Below are 16,852 nucleotides of genomic sequence, written 5' to 3'. Positions count from 1 at the left end.
TAAAGAGTCGTACAGTTTAGTTTATTGTCATATGTAACAAGGTACAGTGAAAAGCTTTTGCGTGCTAACCTGTCAGTGGAAAGACAATGATTACCACCGAGCTATCCACAGTGTACAGAACTAAACAGAGCAATACAGCATGGAAATGGGTCCTTAGGGCAACCCTGTCTTTGCCAATTAAGTTGGTAGACTGGCCTGGGCCCATTTACCCACATTTTGCTCGCAGCCTTCTAAACTCCTGCTGTCCAAGTATCTGTCAAAACGTCTTTTAAAATGCCTAAATGTGCCCACTTCTATAGATTCATCTGGCAGGTCATTCCAGATATGGACTACCCTAAACTAAACTTAACTTTGTGTGAAAATGTTGCTCCTGAGATCCCTCTTGCATCTCTCCCTTCTTACCTTTAGCTGATGTCAACTAGTTTTAGAATCCTCTACTTTGGGGGGGAAAATCCATGCTCCTCAAGATTTTATACACCTCAAATCCTCAGCCTCCTGCCCTCAAGTCTCAGCTTATCCAACTTCAAGGGTCAAATGTTTAATTGTCATATGTACTGATGACAGAACAATTATATTCTTTCTTGCTGTAGGTTAACAGGTCTGTAAACAATAATATGCAGATAACATAAAATAATTAAAATATAATAACTTAATAACTGTAATACCAGGTAACCATAATAGTGCCAAAACGTGTAGTTTGGCTGTAGTGCAAACAAAGACACAGTCCATAGTAGATCGTAGTTGCTGAGGTTAATGTAATGTAATGTTTAAGAGCCTGATAGTTGCTGGGCCGAAACTATTATTGTATCTGGTGGTCATGATTTCAGGTTCCTGTGCCATCTTCCCGATGGAAGTAGCGAGATGAGAACATGGCCAGGGTGGTGTGGGTTTTTGATATCAGCTGTCTTTTTGAGGCAGTGCCTCCTATAGATCACTTTGACGGTGGAGAGGTCAGTACCCGTGAAGGACCGGATAATATCTATCACTTTCTGTAATCCATTTAGTTCCTGGGCATTCAAGTTACAGAACCAGGCCGTGACGCAACCATTGTTATGCTCTACTCTACATCTGTAGAAGTTTGATAGTGTATTAATTGACATACCAAATCTCCTCAACCTTCTAAAGATGTACTGTAGAAGCGTTGATGAGCTTTCTTTGTGATTGCGTCGATGTGTTGGGCCCAGGACAGATCAGAGATATTCATTCTCAGATACTTGAAGCTTTTGACTGTCTCCACCACGGTCCTGTGGATGATGACAGGCTTGTGGATCCTTTGCTTTCCCCTCCTGAAGTCAACAGTCAGTTCCTTTGTCTAGCTGGCGTTGAGAGCAAGATTGTTCTGGCACCATTCAATCAGACGATCGATCTTCCTCCTGTACTCTGACTCATCTTGACCTGTTCTTCCTCTATCAGCGGTGGTATCAACGATTAATTTAAAGATGGTGTTGGAGCCCTGTCTGAATACACAGTCATGGGTATAGAGAGAATTGTGCAGGGTACTGAGCACACAGCCCTGAATTGCTCTCCCTATAACCCAAATTCGCGTAACCTCGGGGTGAATCTCTTGGGCACCCTTTCCGACATATTGGGTTTTTGAGCCATGCATATAACATCCTGATTTTCCTGTTATAATGTGGCTGCTTCAGCTTGGATTCTGGAAGAACAAACATTGAGAGCTACCTCCCACTGTTAACATTAGTGAAATTGAATCCATTATACTCATCAGATTTGCACGTCACACAAAACAGAATTCACATCTTTATGGCTGGCAAAATGCTGTTGAAGGTAATGGTATAAACATTGGAAGTCAGCTCATGGAAAACCTGTCCCAGGCATCTGATTGAAACAAATGGCAATTGCTTTTGGTTGTGATAATGGATGCACTTAATTAATTAGGTCATGTAAAAAAATGTTTTGACACTTCATTCAAATCTACGTTGGTAGATTATTAAAGTGTATTTGTTTCAACATGAGTGTTTTTATTTCTAATAAATTTCATTGGATACCACATGTATCCACTTAAAAGGTTTGGTTAATGCTAAATATTAATCTACTTTTCAGACTCAGCCAAGATTTAGCTAAAGATTTGGCAATCCTTGCCAGAGAGATTCATGATGTGGCAGGAGATGGAGATTCTTTAAGTTCATTACCAACTACATCCACCCTTGGCTCCACAATTTCAGCTAGAGAAGAGGTAATGTCACAGTTTTAAGTTACTTCCAGCGTTGCACTTTGCAGAATTCGGGTACGTATATTGAAATCGTAATCGTATACGTAATAAGAAAGTAAATATTGTAAAATTAATCAATTTAATGGGAAATTATCAAATTTAGTTCCCTTTTTCAATTTCTGTTATCTGGCTTTATGGCAACTTTATTTCACTCATAAGTAAGCAAGTATAGATATTGCAAGTTGACAAGCTGCTTTTTCTAAATTGAAAACCAATTACTAAGAAAGATGAGTGGAGCCTGCGTATCATAAACACATCTGAATTGGGAATAATTTGAGCAATTGTGCTTAGTTGCAATCAAATGTTTGCACAAATACTATATACTTTAAATAGTTTGTATGGAGTTTGGAAGGGGAACGTGATGAGAACATAATAGTATTCCTGAATGTAGACATCGATAACTTTATCTAAAATACACTTATTTTACTGTTGAGCCTCTTTTATTATAACAATTTAAACCTCATTTACAGTCTGTTTGCGTAAAGTGGCAATCTTTTGAAACAACTTAGTTCCATTCAAGTCTATTGCAAAAAAAATGATTTAAGTTATAATCAAGTAACATGTTGTTATCTCTCACTTTCTTTTTCGTTGACCCAGATTCCAAAACCATCATCACGGGCATCCCATAACTCACAGGTGCATCATTTAGTTTTCATCGTTCATTTTTTCATATTTCATATGATTTCATATTTACTTAATCACCTAAAGAACACATTGTTAAACCAAGATTTTAAATACACTTTACACATTTTTTTAGTTGGTGCAACACATTCCTGAAGCAAGTCTGAACTTCCAGAAGGTTCCTCCAGAATCTTCGGGAATTAGGAAAAATTTGGATCAAAATATGAATGATAGCAAAGATCCAGATTCAAAAAGAAGAAGCTGGAACAGAGAAGAGGTTGTCAATGTTTTCTTTATATTTGAGAAATGCCATGACTATTTTATTTTCTGATGTGTGGGTGCATCATTTTATATTAACTAATATAATGGGATAAAGTAGTAAAGCACCCTCAATGAATGTGTGTAAATGATGTCAATGTGTTTTGTGTGCAATTTCTTTACATCCCATCACCAATGCATTTTATTGAGATATACTGGTTGTTATGAAATGTGCCAGTGTAGTCATGATTTGAGCATCAACAAGACATTAATTAGTGTAAAATGATGTCAAAGGCACCCATTTACTCCATTGGGTCTCCATGCATTCATTCAAAGATCAGCTTTGTTCTTTCCACCTATCCCAGCAACTTCCTTTCCTTAAAAGTATTTTTATTTAATTACTTCTATTGAATTTTACTCCACCATTCTTATTTAATACTTTCCTGATTCTAATTACCACTGGGACACAACAATAATTTCATCATGTTCCCACTAGTCCTTTTAAAATCATCTTAAGTTAGCACCTTCTGGCTATTTGCCCTTTAGCCATCGGAAAATTGTTTCTAATTTTAATTCTGCCATCTCAATCCATCATGGGATAACACAGTGGCGAGACTGGTAGATTTCAAACTCACAGCGTCAGAGATCCAGGTTCGATCCTGACATTCGGTGCAGTCAGTGTCGAGTTTGTACGTTCTCCCTGTGAGCACGTGGGTTTGTTCCTGTTTCCTCCCACATCCCAAAGACGTGTGGGTTTATCTAGCTCTCTCTTGAAAGCATCCAGAGAACCTGCCTCCACCGCCCTCTGAGGCGGAGAATTCCACAGACTCACCACTCTTTGTGAGAAAAAGTGTTTCCTCGTCTCTGTTCTAAATGGCTTACTCCTTATTCTTAAACTGTGGCCCCTGTTTCTGGACTCCCCCAACATTGGGAACATGTTTCCTGCCTCTAGCGTATCCAAGCCCTTAACAATCTTATATGTTTCAATGAGATCGCCTCTCATCCTTCTAAACTCCAGAGTGTACAAGCCCAGCTGCTCCATTCTCTCAGTTTGAGGTGAAGATATATTTTTGTGTTGATGGGAAAGGATTCCCAGGATTATTTTATTACCGGTTTTTCACCATCAACCCGATCTATGCACTTGCATACCTCACTCGGTTTTTTCCTCGGCCTCCTCTGCTCCAAGGAAAGCTAATCCTGCCTGTCAGTCTCTGATAACTGTCCTATTCCAGGCAGCATCCTGGTAAATCTTTTGTGGCCCCTCTCCAACGCAACCATGACACTTATAGTGTAGCAACCAGAACTGCACAGAATACTTTCAGTAAAGTTGCACCATGCATGCTTCTAGTCCCAGCTAATGGAGGCTAACATCTCATATGATATCTTTCACACCTTGTAAGCTAAGGCCCCTCGATTCCCCAATACCCCCAGGTTCCTACCATTCATTGTGTATGCCCTACTCCTATTGGACCTCCGAGAAAACTGTTACTACTCGCATACCTCCCATTTATATGGATTAAATTCTATCTGCTCTGTCCAATTTACTAACTGATTGATATTGGCCTAAGACTATCCTCACTCCCTTAATAGTCTTCTGAAAAGGCTGAGCAAGGCATTCAATTCAAAGATAATTAGGATGGATATTAATTACTGCCTTGCCAAGGATGTAAACAGAGCAAAGATGATTAATTCATTGCATTGCTAATCTGTTAATCTAGAATTTGTGCATAATCGTGCTTGGGGTTGTTGTTCTTGCATAGCCTTTTAGCCAGCTCTTGTTCCTCATTCCTGACATTAACCAGACCAAAATATAGCACATCACGTTTTTCTGCGTTGAATTTCATTCTGAATGTTCTGCACATTCCTTTGTCTAGGGTCTCTTGATTTTTTTTTTTCTGGAATCTCCGTACCATATATTATCCAAACAATTTGAAACTGCTTTTCTTCCAACTCTAAGTAATTAATATAAAAAAAATAGTATAGATCCCCTCATACAGAACCCAGGAGATCTCTATATCTCTTCAATCTGATAAACAGCTAATTATAATAATATCCTTTACTGATTTTTGAATCTGTGTTGCTATTTTTCACTTTTTCTCCAATGAGCTATAACATAGTTCATTATGAACTGGTTTTTGAAGTCTGTATTCACAACATCAACTGCGATGTCCTCGCCTGCCCTATCAATTGCCTTCTAAAAATGATGCCATTGAAAAGCTCTATAACATTTTAACCATATAATGATAAATTAAGTATTGATGTTGTTGCACTAATGCAGTTACCAAATTAAGAGCTTCATTATTTCAGTACTAATCTTGCATCGTAAACAAGGTCATATTAAAAATCAAATTTAAATATGCTACTGGCACAAAGCCCACAGGTGTAGTTCAGTTAGATGCAGATCAAGTATTTATTTTGCTATGTGACTCATGCCTTCAACATTTTTAGCACCAACCATCTTATAGTGATCACGTTTTAAAATGTTCAAAATTAAGGAGAAAGGAGAAAGGAAGAGGAGGAGCGCGAGGGTTGAGGGAGAACTCAGCAAGGGCTACCGGAAATTGGAGAAGTCAATGTTTATGCCGCTAGGGTGCAAACTGCCCAAGCGGAATATGAGGTGCTGCTCCTCCAATTTCCGGTGGTGCTCACTCTGGCCATGGAGGAGGCCACTCTGAATATTTGAGGCTGAAGTGGTTAGAAAAATGTAAAATAATTTGCACCAAAAGAAATGATTATATCTGCACTTTCTGGTCAAGAGAGTATGAATTCCAGATATATATTTAAAAGGGTACCTGCACTGATAATCACAAGACTTAAAATTTTATTCAATATAATTGAAACAACCTGAGAAAATTTGTGATTTCTCGTGTTCATCACAAGTTGCGGGTCAATTTTCACAATAAGGCTCTTTTATTTTGACGAAACAGTTTTGGTATTTTGATTCTTTTGGAATAATAATTTTTGAGACAGGGTCCATCTGTTATGATATCTCCCTGGGTTGCAAACTGGCTTTTATTTCCTTTAACCCAATTGAGCTTTAGAATTCTAAAGTTTAAATCATGACATGATTATAGTCATGACCAGGTCATTCTTGCATGTGGTTTTATTTTACATGGCAGAGAATCACCGACAATGCGATCACATTCCAATGAGGTAACTTTATACAAACTGCACCCAGTGTTAATACCACTAATATATTGTGTTACATTTCTAATCACTAATGCCAAAGGTGTGATTAATTTATTTGTTGAATGTTGTCAACTATTTAAGAATTGTTTTTTTATGTTTAATTCTGCGTTTCTACCTAGAATTAGGAATTTGCACATTTGTTTTAATTCCGTCCCTTCACCCGATACAAGGAAGCTTTTGTCGTAGAATATGCTCATATGAACAATATGCTTTAACTATTCTGATTTAAATTACTACATTTTAATTTGCTTCATCTCAGGTTACATTTTCAAATTATAAAATATCTTTCAAATCTAAAATAGTTTGTTTTATGATAGCAAGTAAAGGAGCTAAACAAGCCTGAAATACTTATTTTTTTATACTGCCTAACCAAGGAAATAAATGTTCAAAGAAATGATTAAAAACATTAAAATGAATATGCAACTCAAAATATATAATACATCTGTTAATGTATTTGAAGATGAGCAATTTAATGATGCCTGTAAACCATCAAATTATGATCTTAACTTTCTGATTGAAAAGTATTGCTCACAGATAGTTCACAAAGAACCAATATTGCTCTAAAAATGATCAAGTGTTAATGCATGAATTAATAGGACTTACACAGAGATCCCAATTTTGAGCAATTCTCCAAACTGATCCCTTTTAAAACAAAATAACTATTTTATGATAACCTTTTTTAGAGATTATGAATTATTCCCATGAATTTACTAGAGATTTTTTTTTACAGTTTCTAGATGAATTTTGATTTGACAGGCAGAGCAATTTTAAAGACTTTATGAAGTTACTGCTCAAATAACAACTTACACTTTCCACCAATCTGAGGAGTGAGGATGTGTGTATAAATTGTCTGAGGAAGTGCCCTAGTTGCATGTGCCTCCTGAAATTAATTGCATAATTCATGCTCTTCTGAGTTCCAAGATAAATCCATTCTTGGTCCCACCTATAAGCACATGCTCATTGAATGTTTGCTATTATAAAAGTAAAAATCACAAAAAAGTATTTGTTCTGGTCTTTGCATTGTAAAATACATTATTCTTCAATAATCTGGCTTCTGCAAAGATTTTGACGTACATTATGCTGCACAGAGGATCTCAAACTATTTCTGTAATTTGGCACCATGCCAACTGTACACAATAATTTGACCTATTCACCAGAATTCCTCCAAACCACACCAAAAGGAGTTATGGACTTTATAAAATATTTAACATACTTAGTGTTAATAACCCAGATTTTTGTTGTTGTAATTATGACAAAACTACGTGAAGCTGGCAACAAATTTTGGAATTTGTTTGTTTAAAAAGAAAATCCCAAATTTGCTGTTCGTAATTCACTTCTGCCTTTGCACCTTCCATCATCAAAATTGGTTAACTCAACTTTCAAGTTCTCACAATAGATTTCTAGAGCTTTGTGAGAGTTTTGGTCATGGTCAAAAATATGTCTTTGCTTTGCCTTTCTTTTCAGCTGTCCTTTGCACATTCAGTTATAGGCATGGCCTTTCATTTGCAATTAAATCAGTATTTGTACCACCTTGGTTAGATATTTTATAAGATGTAGCAGACATATTAGGAGGTACTATTCAAGTACATAAAATCTACCCCAAGCCAAAACTAATTTATCATTCATGATAACTGCAACATTTTCTCTTTCTGTGAATGTTATTGAATATTTTCTTTCAGTTCAAAAACACATTATGAACATATGTCATATTTTAGGTCATACTGGATAATCTGATGTGGAACTCAGTTTCCCAGTTGTCACAGTATATACGTGAAAATATGGAACAGACAGCAGCAAAAATCAAGTGAGTAAATCAGTGGCTTTTTGGGTGTATTATCTGTGAAATGAGTATTAAAATATTTGTTTTAATCAGGTAATGAAAGTCAAAACTATTGCATATTGAGATAATGCATAGAGGCTTTGAGATTAGATCAAATGAAACATTCGTTACTCTGTCTGTTTCCGTACATATAAGTTATTATGGGATATTGTGAAGGAGATTTCTGAAAGATGTGGTCCATCAATTAATTTCATAGTTGCTGATAAGGCTATAATGTGATAGTTCCTAAAACTTACATATTGTAAAAAACAATCCACGTTTGTCAAGGTAGTTCGATGAGTAAAGCACCTATTAACAGATGTGGTGCCATCAATCCCCATTAATGCAATTCTAAACCTTGCTATCCCAGTTGAAACTGCTGTAGTTTTTTTTGATACTTAGAAAATTGATACATTTCAAATCTCTCATTTCCACGGAGGAATTTCCATGGGGAATTTAGCCTTTCCTCAACTGGATTTTCCTCCCCATTGACTATGTGGAGGTTGACTAATATTTTCTTTTTCTCTTATAAAGACACAGTGTTAGAGTAACTCAGTGGGTCAAGCAACATCTCTGGAGAACATAGGTGGTGTTTCAGATCACGACCCTTCTTCAGGTCCCAACACGAAACGTCACCTATCCGTGTTCTCCAGAGATGCTGCCTAACTCGCTGAGTTACTCCAGCACTTAAATGGGTTTTTTTATACAAGCATCTGCAGTTCCTTGTTTCTACATTCTCCTTTCCTCTTCCCTGCTTAGGCAATCGGTCTTAATAAGTATAAATTTGGGAAATATAAAATTTGACTTCAATAGTAGTGTGAAATGGATGATAGTGAAGAGGTAAACCAGTACCTGTTTTGCCATTGCAGTAGTTGAAAAAAGTAAATCTTGTCTGAGGCTCTATTTTAATCCCACCAGGGACAACTTGGATACATTTCTTTGCATGTAAATTTCAATAGGATTTTTCGATGAGAAAATTTATAGTGCTAGCATATCCTAAAATATGGTGCAATGGAGACGATGCGTCATATTTGTTTTGTAAAAGTCATCTGTTCTGTTTTAGAATTCTGTTTCAAAATAAAGATAGAAACTGGGAAGAAATTGAGGCCAAAATGAACTCTGAAGATGAAGTGCCAATTCTCAAAACATCAAATAAGGTAATCATTCTGTTTTCCACATCACTTGTATCTGGTCTATACTCTTGCACTACTTATACTCTTGCTTCCTGTCAGTGCTACCCTCCTCATTTCCTGGGTTCCAACTTCAATTTATGGTATCGCTATTATTCTCTTTCATTTCCTGTCTGCTATTTGCTACACCTTAGAAAACACTCTCCCTTTATTCCCAAGGAGCTGTCCACCTTTTGATAAATGACCTAAATCTTCAGAATTCATATTTGAGCCTACGCAGTGAGCGTCAAGATGCTATCTCTGCTGAAATATATCCTTTCCCGACTAACGTTATCCCACCAATGTTTAATTTGCTCGCCTAACACTCCTCCTAGGCCGAGTTCAAACAACTCTGTATTGTAAAATCCAATACTGCTTGAGGTTTTGATCAGTGATCTATCAAGCATCTCTTAATGTTAAATGCTGAAGGATGGATATTAATTAAAATCTGCAAAATATCAGTGATAAATTGTGAAAAGACGCTGCCGATGACAGAAAGGACGAGCCCGGAGATGAAGTCGGGCCCTGGACTGGAGACTGCAGCGGTCGAACTCGCGGTCCTCTGGTCGACGCCCGCCTGCCGCCTCAATCGGAGTCCTCGGGATGAAGCCCGCCCGCGGCCTCGCTCGGGGTCCACGCCCGCCAACATCCTCGCTCGGGGTCCACGCCCGCCAACATCCTCGCTCGGGTTCGCGTCCTCGGGTTGACACCCGCCCGCGGCCTCTCTGTCTCTGCCCTCACTGTCTCTGCCCTCTCTCTCTCTCTTGCCCTCTCTCTTGTCTGCCCTCTCTCTCTTTATGCCACTCTATATCTGTCTCTGCCTCTTACCTGCCGCATCTCTCCCTGTCTCTGCACCATTATCGAGAGACCGAAAGAGAGAGGAAAGAAAGAGAGGGGAAAGAGAAAGGAGCGGAAGGAGAGAGGGAGAGAGAGGACGAGAGAGAGAAAGAGAGAGAGAGAGAGAGAGGAGGAGAGGAGAGAAAGAGAGAGAGAGAGAGAGACCGATAGAGAGAGAGACAGAGACACAGAGAGAGAGAGAGAGAGAGAGAGAGAGAGAGAGAGAGAGAGAAGAGAGAGAGAGAGAGAGAGAGGAGAAGAGAGAGAAAGAAAGAGAGCTCTCTCTCTCGAGAGGATCTAGATCTCTAGATCTCTCTCTCTCTGCCCTCTCTCTTTCTCTGCCCTCTCTGCCTCCCTCTCTGCCTCCCTCTGCCTCTCTCTCTCTGCCTCTCTCTCTGCCTCCCTCTCTGCCTCTCTCTCTCTGCCCTCTCACTCTCTGCCCTCTCTCTCTCTCTGCCCTCTCTCTCTCTGCCCTCTCTCTCTGCCCTCGCTCTCTGCCTTCACTCTCTCTGACCTCGCTCTCTCTGCCCCTCTCTCTCTGCCCTCTCTCTCTCTGCTCCCTCTCTCTCTCTGCCCTCTCTCTACGGCCCATCTCTCTCTCTTGCCCCTCTCTCTCTGCCCTCTCTTCCTGCACCTCCTCTCTGCCCTCTCTCTCTCTGTGTGCCCTCTCTCTCTGTGTGCTCTCTCTCTGCCCTCTCTCTCTCTGCCCTCTCTCTCTCTGCCCTCTCTCTCTCTCTGCCCTCTCTCTCTCTCTGCCCTCTCTCTCTCTCTGCCCTCTCTCTCTCTCTGCCCTCTCTCTCTCTCTGCCCTCTCTCTCTCTCTGCCCTCTCTCTATCTCTCCTCTCTCTCTCTCTCTCTCTCTCTCTCTGCCCCTCTCTCTCTCTGCCCCTCTCTCTCCCCTCTCTCTCTGCCCTCCCTCTCTCTGCCATCCCTCTCTCTGCCCTCTCTCTCTCTCTGCCCCCTCTCTCCGCCCCCTCTCTCTCTCTGCCCCCTCTCTCTCTCTGCCCTCTCTCTCACTCTCTCTCTCTCTGCTCTCTCTCTCTCTCGCTCTCTCTCTGCCCCCCCTCTCTCTCTGGCCTCTCTCTCTTTGCCCTCTCTCTCTCTAGCTGTGACTGCGCTGTTGGGGGCTATGCGTGAGTGGATAGGGCGGGGGATGGGGTAAAACGAGAATTAATAATATTAATATAATATCAAGGGGGGGTTAGTGTGTGTGTGGGATGGGTGGTTAGTGTGTGTGTGTGGGGGGGGGGGGGGTGGTAAGTGTGTGTGACGCCGCAGCCCCCGCCCCCCGCAACCGCGCATTGAGGACGGGACCCAACAGGTCCCCCTTGGTCTAGTATTAACTAAAAATCTTCTGATTTTAAAAAACTTATTATTTTTCTATTATAGGAAATATCTTCAATTTTTAAAGACTTGAGAAGAGTTCAAAAGCAATTGGATGGTTAGTAAAAATTAATTGAAGCTCTTTTTATGCAATTGAGTGATAATCGCAATGTTTAAGAAACATTTAGACAGGTACATGGACAGGATAGGTTTAAAGGGATATGGGCCACATGCAGGAAGGTAAATGGAGCATGTTGGTCGGAGTGGGCAAGTTGAGCCAAAGGGCCTGTTTCCACACAGTATGACTGATCTTTACCAACTGTCATACATGAAAAGATGTTTATAAGAATGGTAGTTCAAATATTGTCTTTTTCCTTATTTTGCAAAAGGGGTAGATCAACTAACATGTCTCATATTTTACAGTGATCAATACAATCATCGACCCTGATGGATCTCTGGATGCCTTGACTACTAATCAGATGTCACCAACTTCTGCTTCATCAATGAAGATAAAAGAAAGGACTGGTAATACAATGATCTCCCCAAACGATTTGCCAAAATCAACAACTCGGATGCTAATGGCATATGCCCATCAGGGCCCTAAACTATCCCAAATGTCATCTGATGCTGACAGCATTGACTCTGATTCTGAGTGTAATACTCAATACACCATTGTTGAGCCAAATATGGAAGATACCATCACAATGCTTTGAAAGAGCATGTTTTGTTTTGGCCATTATTGTGCCAGTGTGCATTGTCATTGTTGCTATGTGAGTGTGATTGTGGAAAAAAAATGTATAGAATAACGTTGTGACTGACATATTGCACAAAAAAAAGCTTTTTGAAAAAATGTAAATTAGCAAAAAAATACATAGCTAGGTTGCGTTACACTGTGGCAATGTACATCTGGCGTTAGTGCAAAAGGAAACTGACTGACACTGAAAACACTTGAGTTTGGGGCTAAATCGTGCCATTGAATAATATGTAACTGCCATGCACTGAAGAACACTAGTTCCACAACTTCCGTCCTGCATGTCAAGTTCAGCACCAACTTAATGATTGAACAATAGCTTCATGTTTAACAAGTTGTTACATTCATTGTTCTTTGTTTTTTTATATCATGTTATGATATGGACAGGACCGATATTTAACATAGTGGTGTTTGCAATATTAGTTAAATGTTTTGAGAGGGAGAGCAATCAATCATTTTCCTCTAAACTAATCTTTATTTGATTATAAACATATGTAATAGTTGATTAGTTATATTCCGATCAAGCTTGTGGTATTCTTTGGTCACCTTGGTACTGTGCATGAATACATAAGGTTTTCAAATCCTATTCTGATGTTGAACAGGCTTTAATTTTGATGGAGAAAATCTATACAAATCACGTCAATAATACAATTGTGAGCCTTCCAGACAATTTGAATTGTAACCACTTAAGATTAACACAACCTGCTCAGCCAGTAAATCCTGTGAGAGCAAAGTTGGGACTTTCCAACTAGAAACAGTAATGCACAAACATTTATCCCATACTTTGAAATATCAAGGTGTATCTTGCAAAATGCTGCACTTGGAACTATTTTCAGTTGTGTGTGTGTGTGTGTTTTAAGAGGTGTTTTCATTCAAGCTGTCCTCCACTTAACATGCTTGCCTTTGCCCCTCACACTATCCTCTTTCAGCTGGGCATGCACACATTCTTCCATGAAGTTGCCATAGAAATAGCTAACTCCAATATCGTAGATTAACTGGCAGCTTGCCTTTGTGCATAGTTTAACCTGCATTGATTTATCATGCCAATGATCACAGAATTCTTTCAAAGGGAAGAATTTGTCCGAGCGATATTTGAACTTGGGATAACATGCATGATGGTTTAAAATTGTAAAATCAGAATTCGCAAAGAACAAAAAGTAACCTTAATTTTGGAAAAGTTTCTTTAATAATGAGAAAATATTTCCTGTTCTTTATGGGCAGAAACATTTGTACTTACAAGCTTCAGAAATTTAATGCACAAGTTCTGTAGCTCTAACCAAACAATACTCAATAATTTGTTTTCTATGATATCCTCAACAGAACTGAAACATGCATTGAATTTTTGCACGGTAAAGACACTAAAAATTCTGATTTTAGTTACAAAAATCCTTTTATGCTGCTATTACCAAAATGTGTAAACAATAGCAGCAATGTTCTGTGATAATTGGAACGATAAATTATATTGTAAACGCCTGTACTGGTAACTGTGACAAGTTATTTAGGTGGTTTGGTTCTTATAAAGTTTGTCGTCATGATAGGCGATCCACCCGACCTATGACAGAGTTAGAGCCAAAGATCTTAGCATCTCGCCTGTATTTTCTTTAAATTCACTCTCTTACATCAGTTGGTTTAATAATACTTCCACAAGGCCATGGATCAGTTCTTGCAATGATTATGCACCTTCATATTACCGTCTCCTGAAACATTATAAGTAAACAGATGAGAGTGTCAGGCCACTTGTTGTCCACAACATAATGCATGATCATAAATATGGCATCTGTGGATTATGTGTGTGTATTCATGTCTGTATGCTGCATATGTATTGTTTTGTTTCAGCATAGGTTTGACTCCTCACCACAAAGAACAAAAGCTGTTTTTTGAGGGTAGATGCAAGTTATTTTGGTGGCATGCCAGCCAAGAATTATCAGTGACTAATCTTTCATGTGGGCAGCACTGCTATGTTTGATGTGAATTTTTCTGCACTTCACCCCAGTGTGCAGCTATTATTCTACATCTGCCTTTAATCTCGTGTGCACTGTAGGCATCTGTGAGGTGTGAGAATTTGAAGACAAGAAGTATTTTTTTTTTGGATGGAGTTGTCTTCTACTTGTCTTCCACATAACAGTTAGATTATAAATTTAAATGGTAACAGAAAAGTGAAGTTATATTGTCCAAATCTCAGTCCCTTTTTAATGTACATGCAGCAGACGGTTAGATACTACCGGGGTTTTTTTTAAGTACATATTGTGGCCCCTCAGCTTGGTCCAGATTTGACTTGTTGCTCTCAGTAAATACACTGACTTTATGGAAACAATATATTATCATCTCCTTTCACTGTGAGTTAAATTAACAGCAGCATTGCAAGTTTGGTGCAGCAGTATTTGAACATGTTTATTGTATGTTGCTTTAATAGTGTCTCCTGTACGTTCATAATTTACATTTCACGAGGACTTTGCTATTTTAATAGTTGACTGAAAACAATTTTGCCAAACAGTTTGGAAGATTCTGAATCAGAAACTGATATCCAAAATGATTAGTTAGTTTAAAAATCAGATTGTAGTATGCTTACACTAAATTTTCATCACTGCAGAAAAAAAATGTAATTCCTTCAATATTGTTGTACACTGTTCATAAGTAATGCCCTGTGCTGAAGTGTCTTAAGCACTTGTTGCTAGCCTGCTGATCCTGTATTGTCTCTTCAGTGGCACATTTATTATTTTACTTGCAACAAATTCTATTTAAATGAGAAATGGCAATCATGCCGCATTTGATTTCAAACTGGATCATGCCAATCTTGAAATGTTGTATTTCTGTACACGCTCCAGCTTTGATTTTGTTTTGTATATCACTTTTTGCACAATTGTACAAAGCTGAACATACTTGGCTTTCTTCCATTTTTGGCCAGTTTCAACGATGTAATTTATTTTGTTGCCTTATAATGAATATCATGTGTAAATTTTGTTGAGATGAAAGCATTTGATTTTTAAATTGTTTTGCACACGCTAGAACTTTAAATTTCTATTTAATTTTTCCGTAGAATCAAATGACAATAAACCATTCTTCATAGCAGTGAAATGTTTGTGCTTTGAAAGTCCATGTTACCAATGTAATGTTAAACTGAGCAGGCTGCAAGATGACACATTCGGTAATTACAATTAAAAGAGAGTCGTGTCATCTCATGTAATCACACTAGTTTGTGGTAAACTGAGATGTTGGCTGCTTTACATTTATTTTCACTCTTCAAATATAATAGTACCTTTTTCATAGGTTCATTTGGATCAGACGAGGGAAGAAATTTGAACCAAAGGATTTTTTAAATGCCTTAAGTTTCTCACTTCTTAAGTCTGGTGGCGAGTATCCTGGGGCATTAAATAGTCGTAAAAATGTACATGGACATGAGACTGCAGATCCTGAAATCTTGAGCAGAACTGTTGGAGAAACAGTTTCCAGAATCCAACCAAAAATCACACCTCAGCTCTGCAGATTATTGCTTTTCAAGTGATTTACCCGGTATATAACCCTTATAAATGTGGCAAGATTTTCTACCTCCAGCATTGTTTTCGGTGTTGTTCCCAAGTTAAATTACTCTTCTTTCACTTCTTCTTAAACCCATCTACAAATCAATTACCGTATTTCCCGGCAATGAAGACGCACCTGCGTCGAAGATGCACCCCCATTTTGAGTTGCTATATTTTGAAAAAAGGCTGGCAGGACATAGAATTTCTCACGCTCAAAAAAATAAAAAATAAAAATAATGAAAGTAACAATTCAATTGGCCCAAGGCTTCCAGATCACCTCCATTCTGAATGACTGAATGGGTGGGGGGGTGGAGCGTGACGGCAGGTGGAGAGATGGTGGGAAAAACGGGAGCACCCCGGGACAAGTTGAATCAGTTGTGATCATATTGAATGACAATACTAGTTCAAGGGACCAATTGAAGTTACTCGCGCTGACACAGGAGTAAGCTCCACCACCCGCTGTCCTGTTATCCACCGACCGCTGACACGCTCCAGTCTATGATCTTTGCTCTTGAGCTGGTCCCCTCACTGTCCAGTCTCTGAGCCAGGTCAAAAATAGGGATAACGAGAATTTCAAAACTAATACCAACTGCTTTTGTGCGGGTCTGCTGACAAGGCAGCGGCATTCATAGAAACATAGAAAATAGTTGCAGGAGTAGGCCATTCGGCCCTTCGAGCCTGCACCGCCATTCAATATGATCATGGCTGATCATCCAACTCAGTATCCTGTACCTGCCTTCTCTCCATACCCCCTGATCCCTCTAGCCACAAGGGCCACATCTAACTCCCTCTAAAATAACTGGCCTCAACTACCTTCTGTGGCAGAGAATTCCACAGATTCACCACTGTGTAAAAAATGATTTTCTCATCTCGGTCCTAAAACCATATAACCATATAACAATTACAGCACGGAAACAGGCCATCTCGACCCTTCTAGTCCGTGCCGAACACATAATCTCCCCTAGTCCCATATACCTGCGCTCAGACCATAACCCTCCATTCCTTTCCCATCCATATAACTATCCAATTTATTTTTAAATGATAAAAACGAACCTGCCTCCACCACCTTCACTGGAAGCTCATTCCACACAGCTACCACTCTCTGAGTAAAGAGGTTCCCCCTCATGTTACCCCTAA

At 39.1% G+C, this 16,852-nt stretch overlaps 1 protein-coding gene across 6 annotated transcripts in view; it reads left to right on the top strand.

Moving 5' to 3' along the window:
• Window positions 1–15,266, top strand: part of cep170b (centrosomal protein 170B) — a 70,492-nt gene extending 55,226 nt beyond the window's left edge. For 3 of the 6 annotated variants that reach the window (XM_033027028.1, XM_033027024.1, XM_033027022.1), the window contains 7 exons: window positions 2,062–2,194; window positions 2,828–2,866; window positions 2,988–3,128; window positions 8,014–8,102; window positions 9,181–9,274; window positions 11,513–11,564; window positions 11,870–15,266. In XM_033027028.1, the coding sequence (XP_032882919.1) occupies window positions 2,062–2,194; window positions 2,828–2,866; window positions 2,988–3,128; window positions 8,014–8,102; window positions 9,181–9,274; window positions 11,513–11,564; window positions 11,870–12,159 (838 nt within the window). In that variant the 3' untranslated portion in view covers window positions 12,160–15,266. The remainder of the gene's footprint in view (window positions 1–2,061; window positions 2,195–2,827; window positions 2,867–2,987; window positions 3,129–8,013; window positions 8,103–9,180; window positions 9,275–11,512; window positions 11,565–11,869) is intronic. The other 3 variants (XM_033027023.1, XM_033027025.1, XM_033027026.1) reach the window with 3 other exon arrangements.
• Window positions 15,267–16,852: the final 1,586 nt, after the last annotated feature.

This window comes from Amblyraja radiata, chromosome 9, assembly GCF_010909765.2.
Source record: "Amblyraja radiata isolate CabotCenter1 chromosome 9, sAmbRad1.1.pri, whole genome shotgun sequence".
Taxonomy (NCBI): domain Eukaryota; kingdom Metazoa; phylum Chordata; class Chondrichthyes; order Rajiformes; family Rajidae; genus Amblyraja; species Amblyraja radiata.
This window is presented reverse-complemented; position numbering and strand designations above follow the sequence as displayed.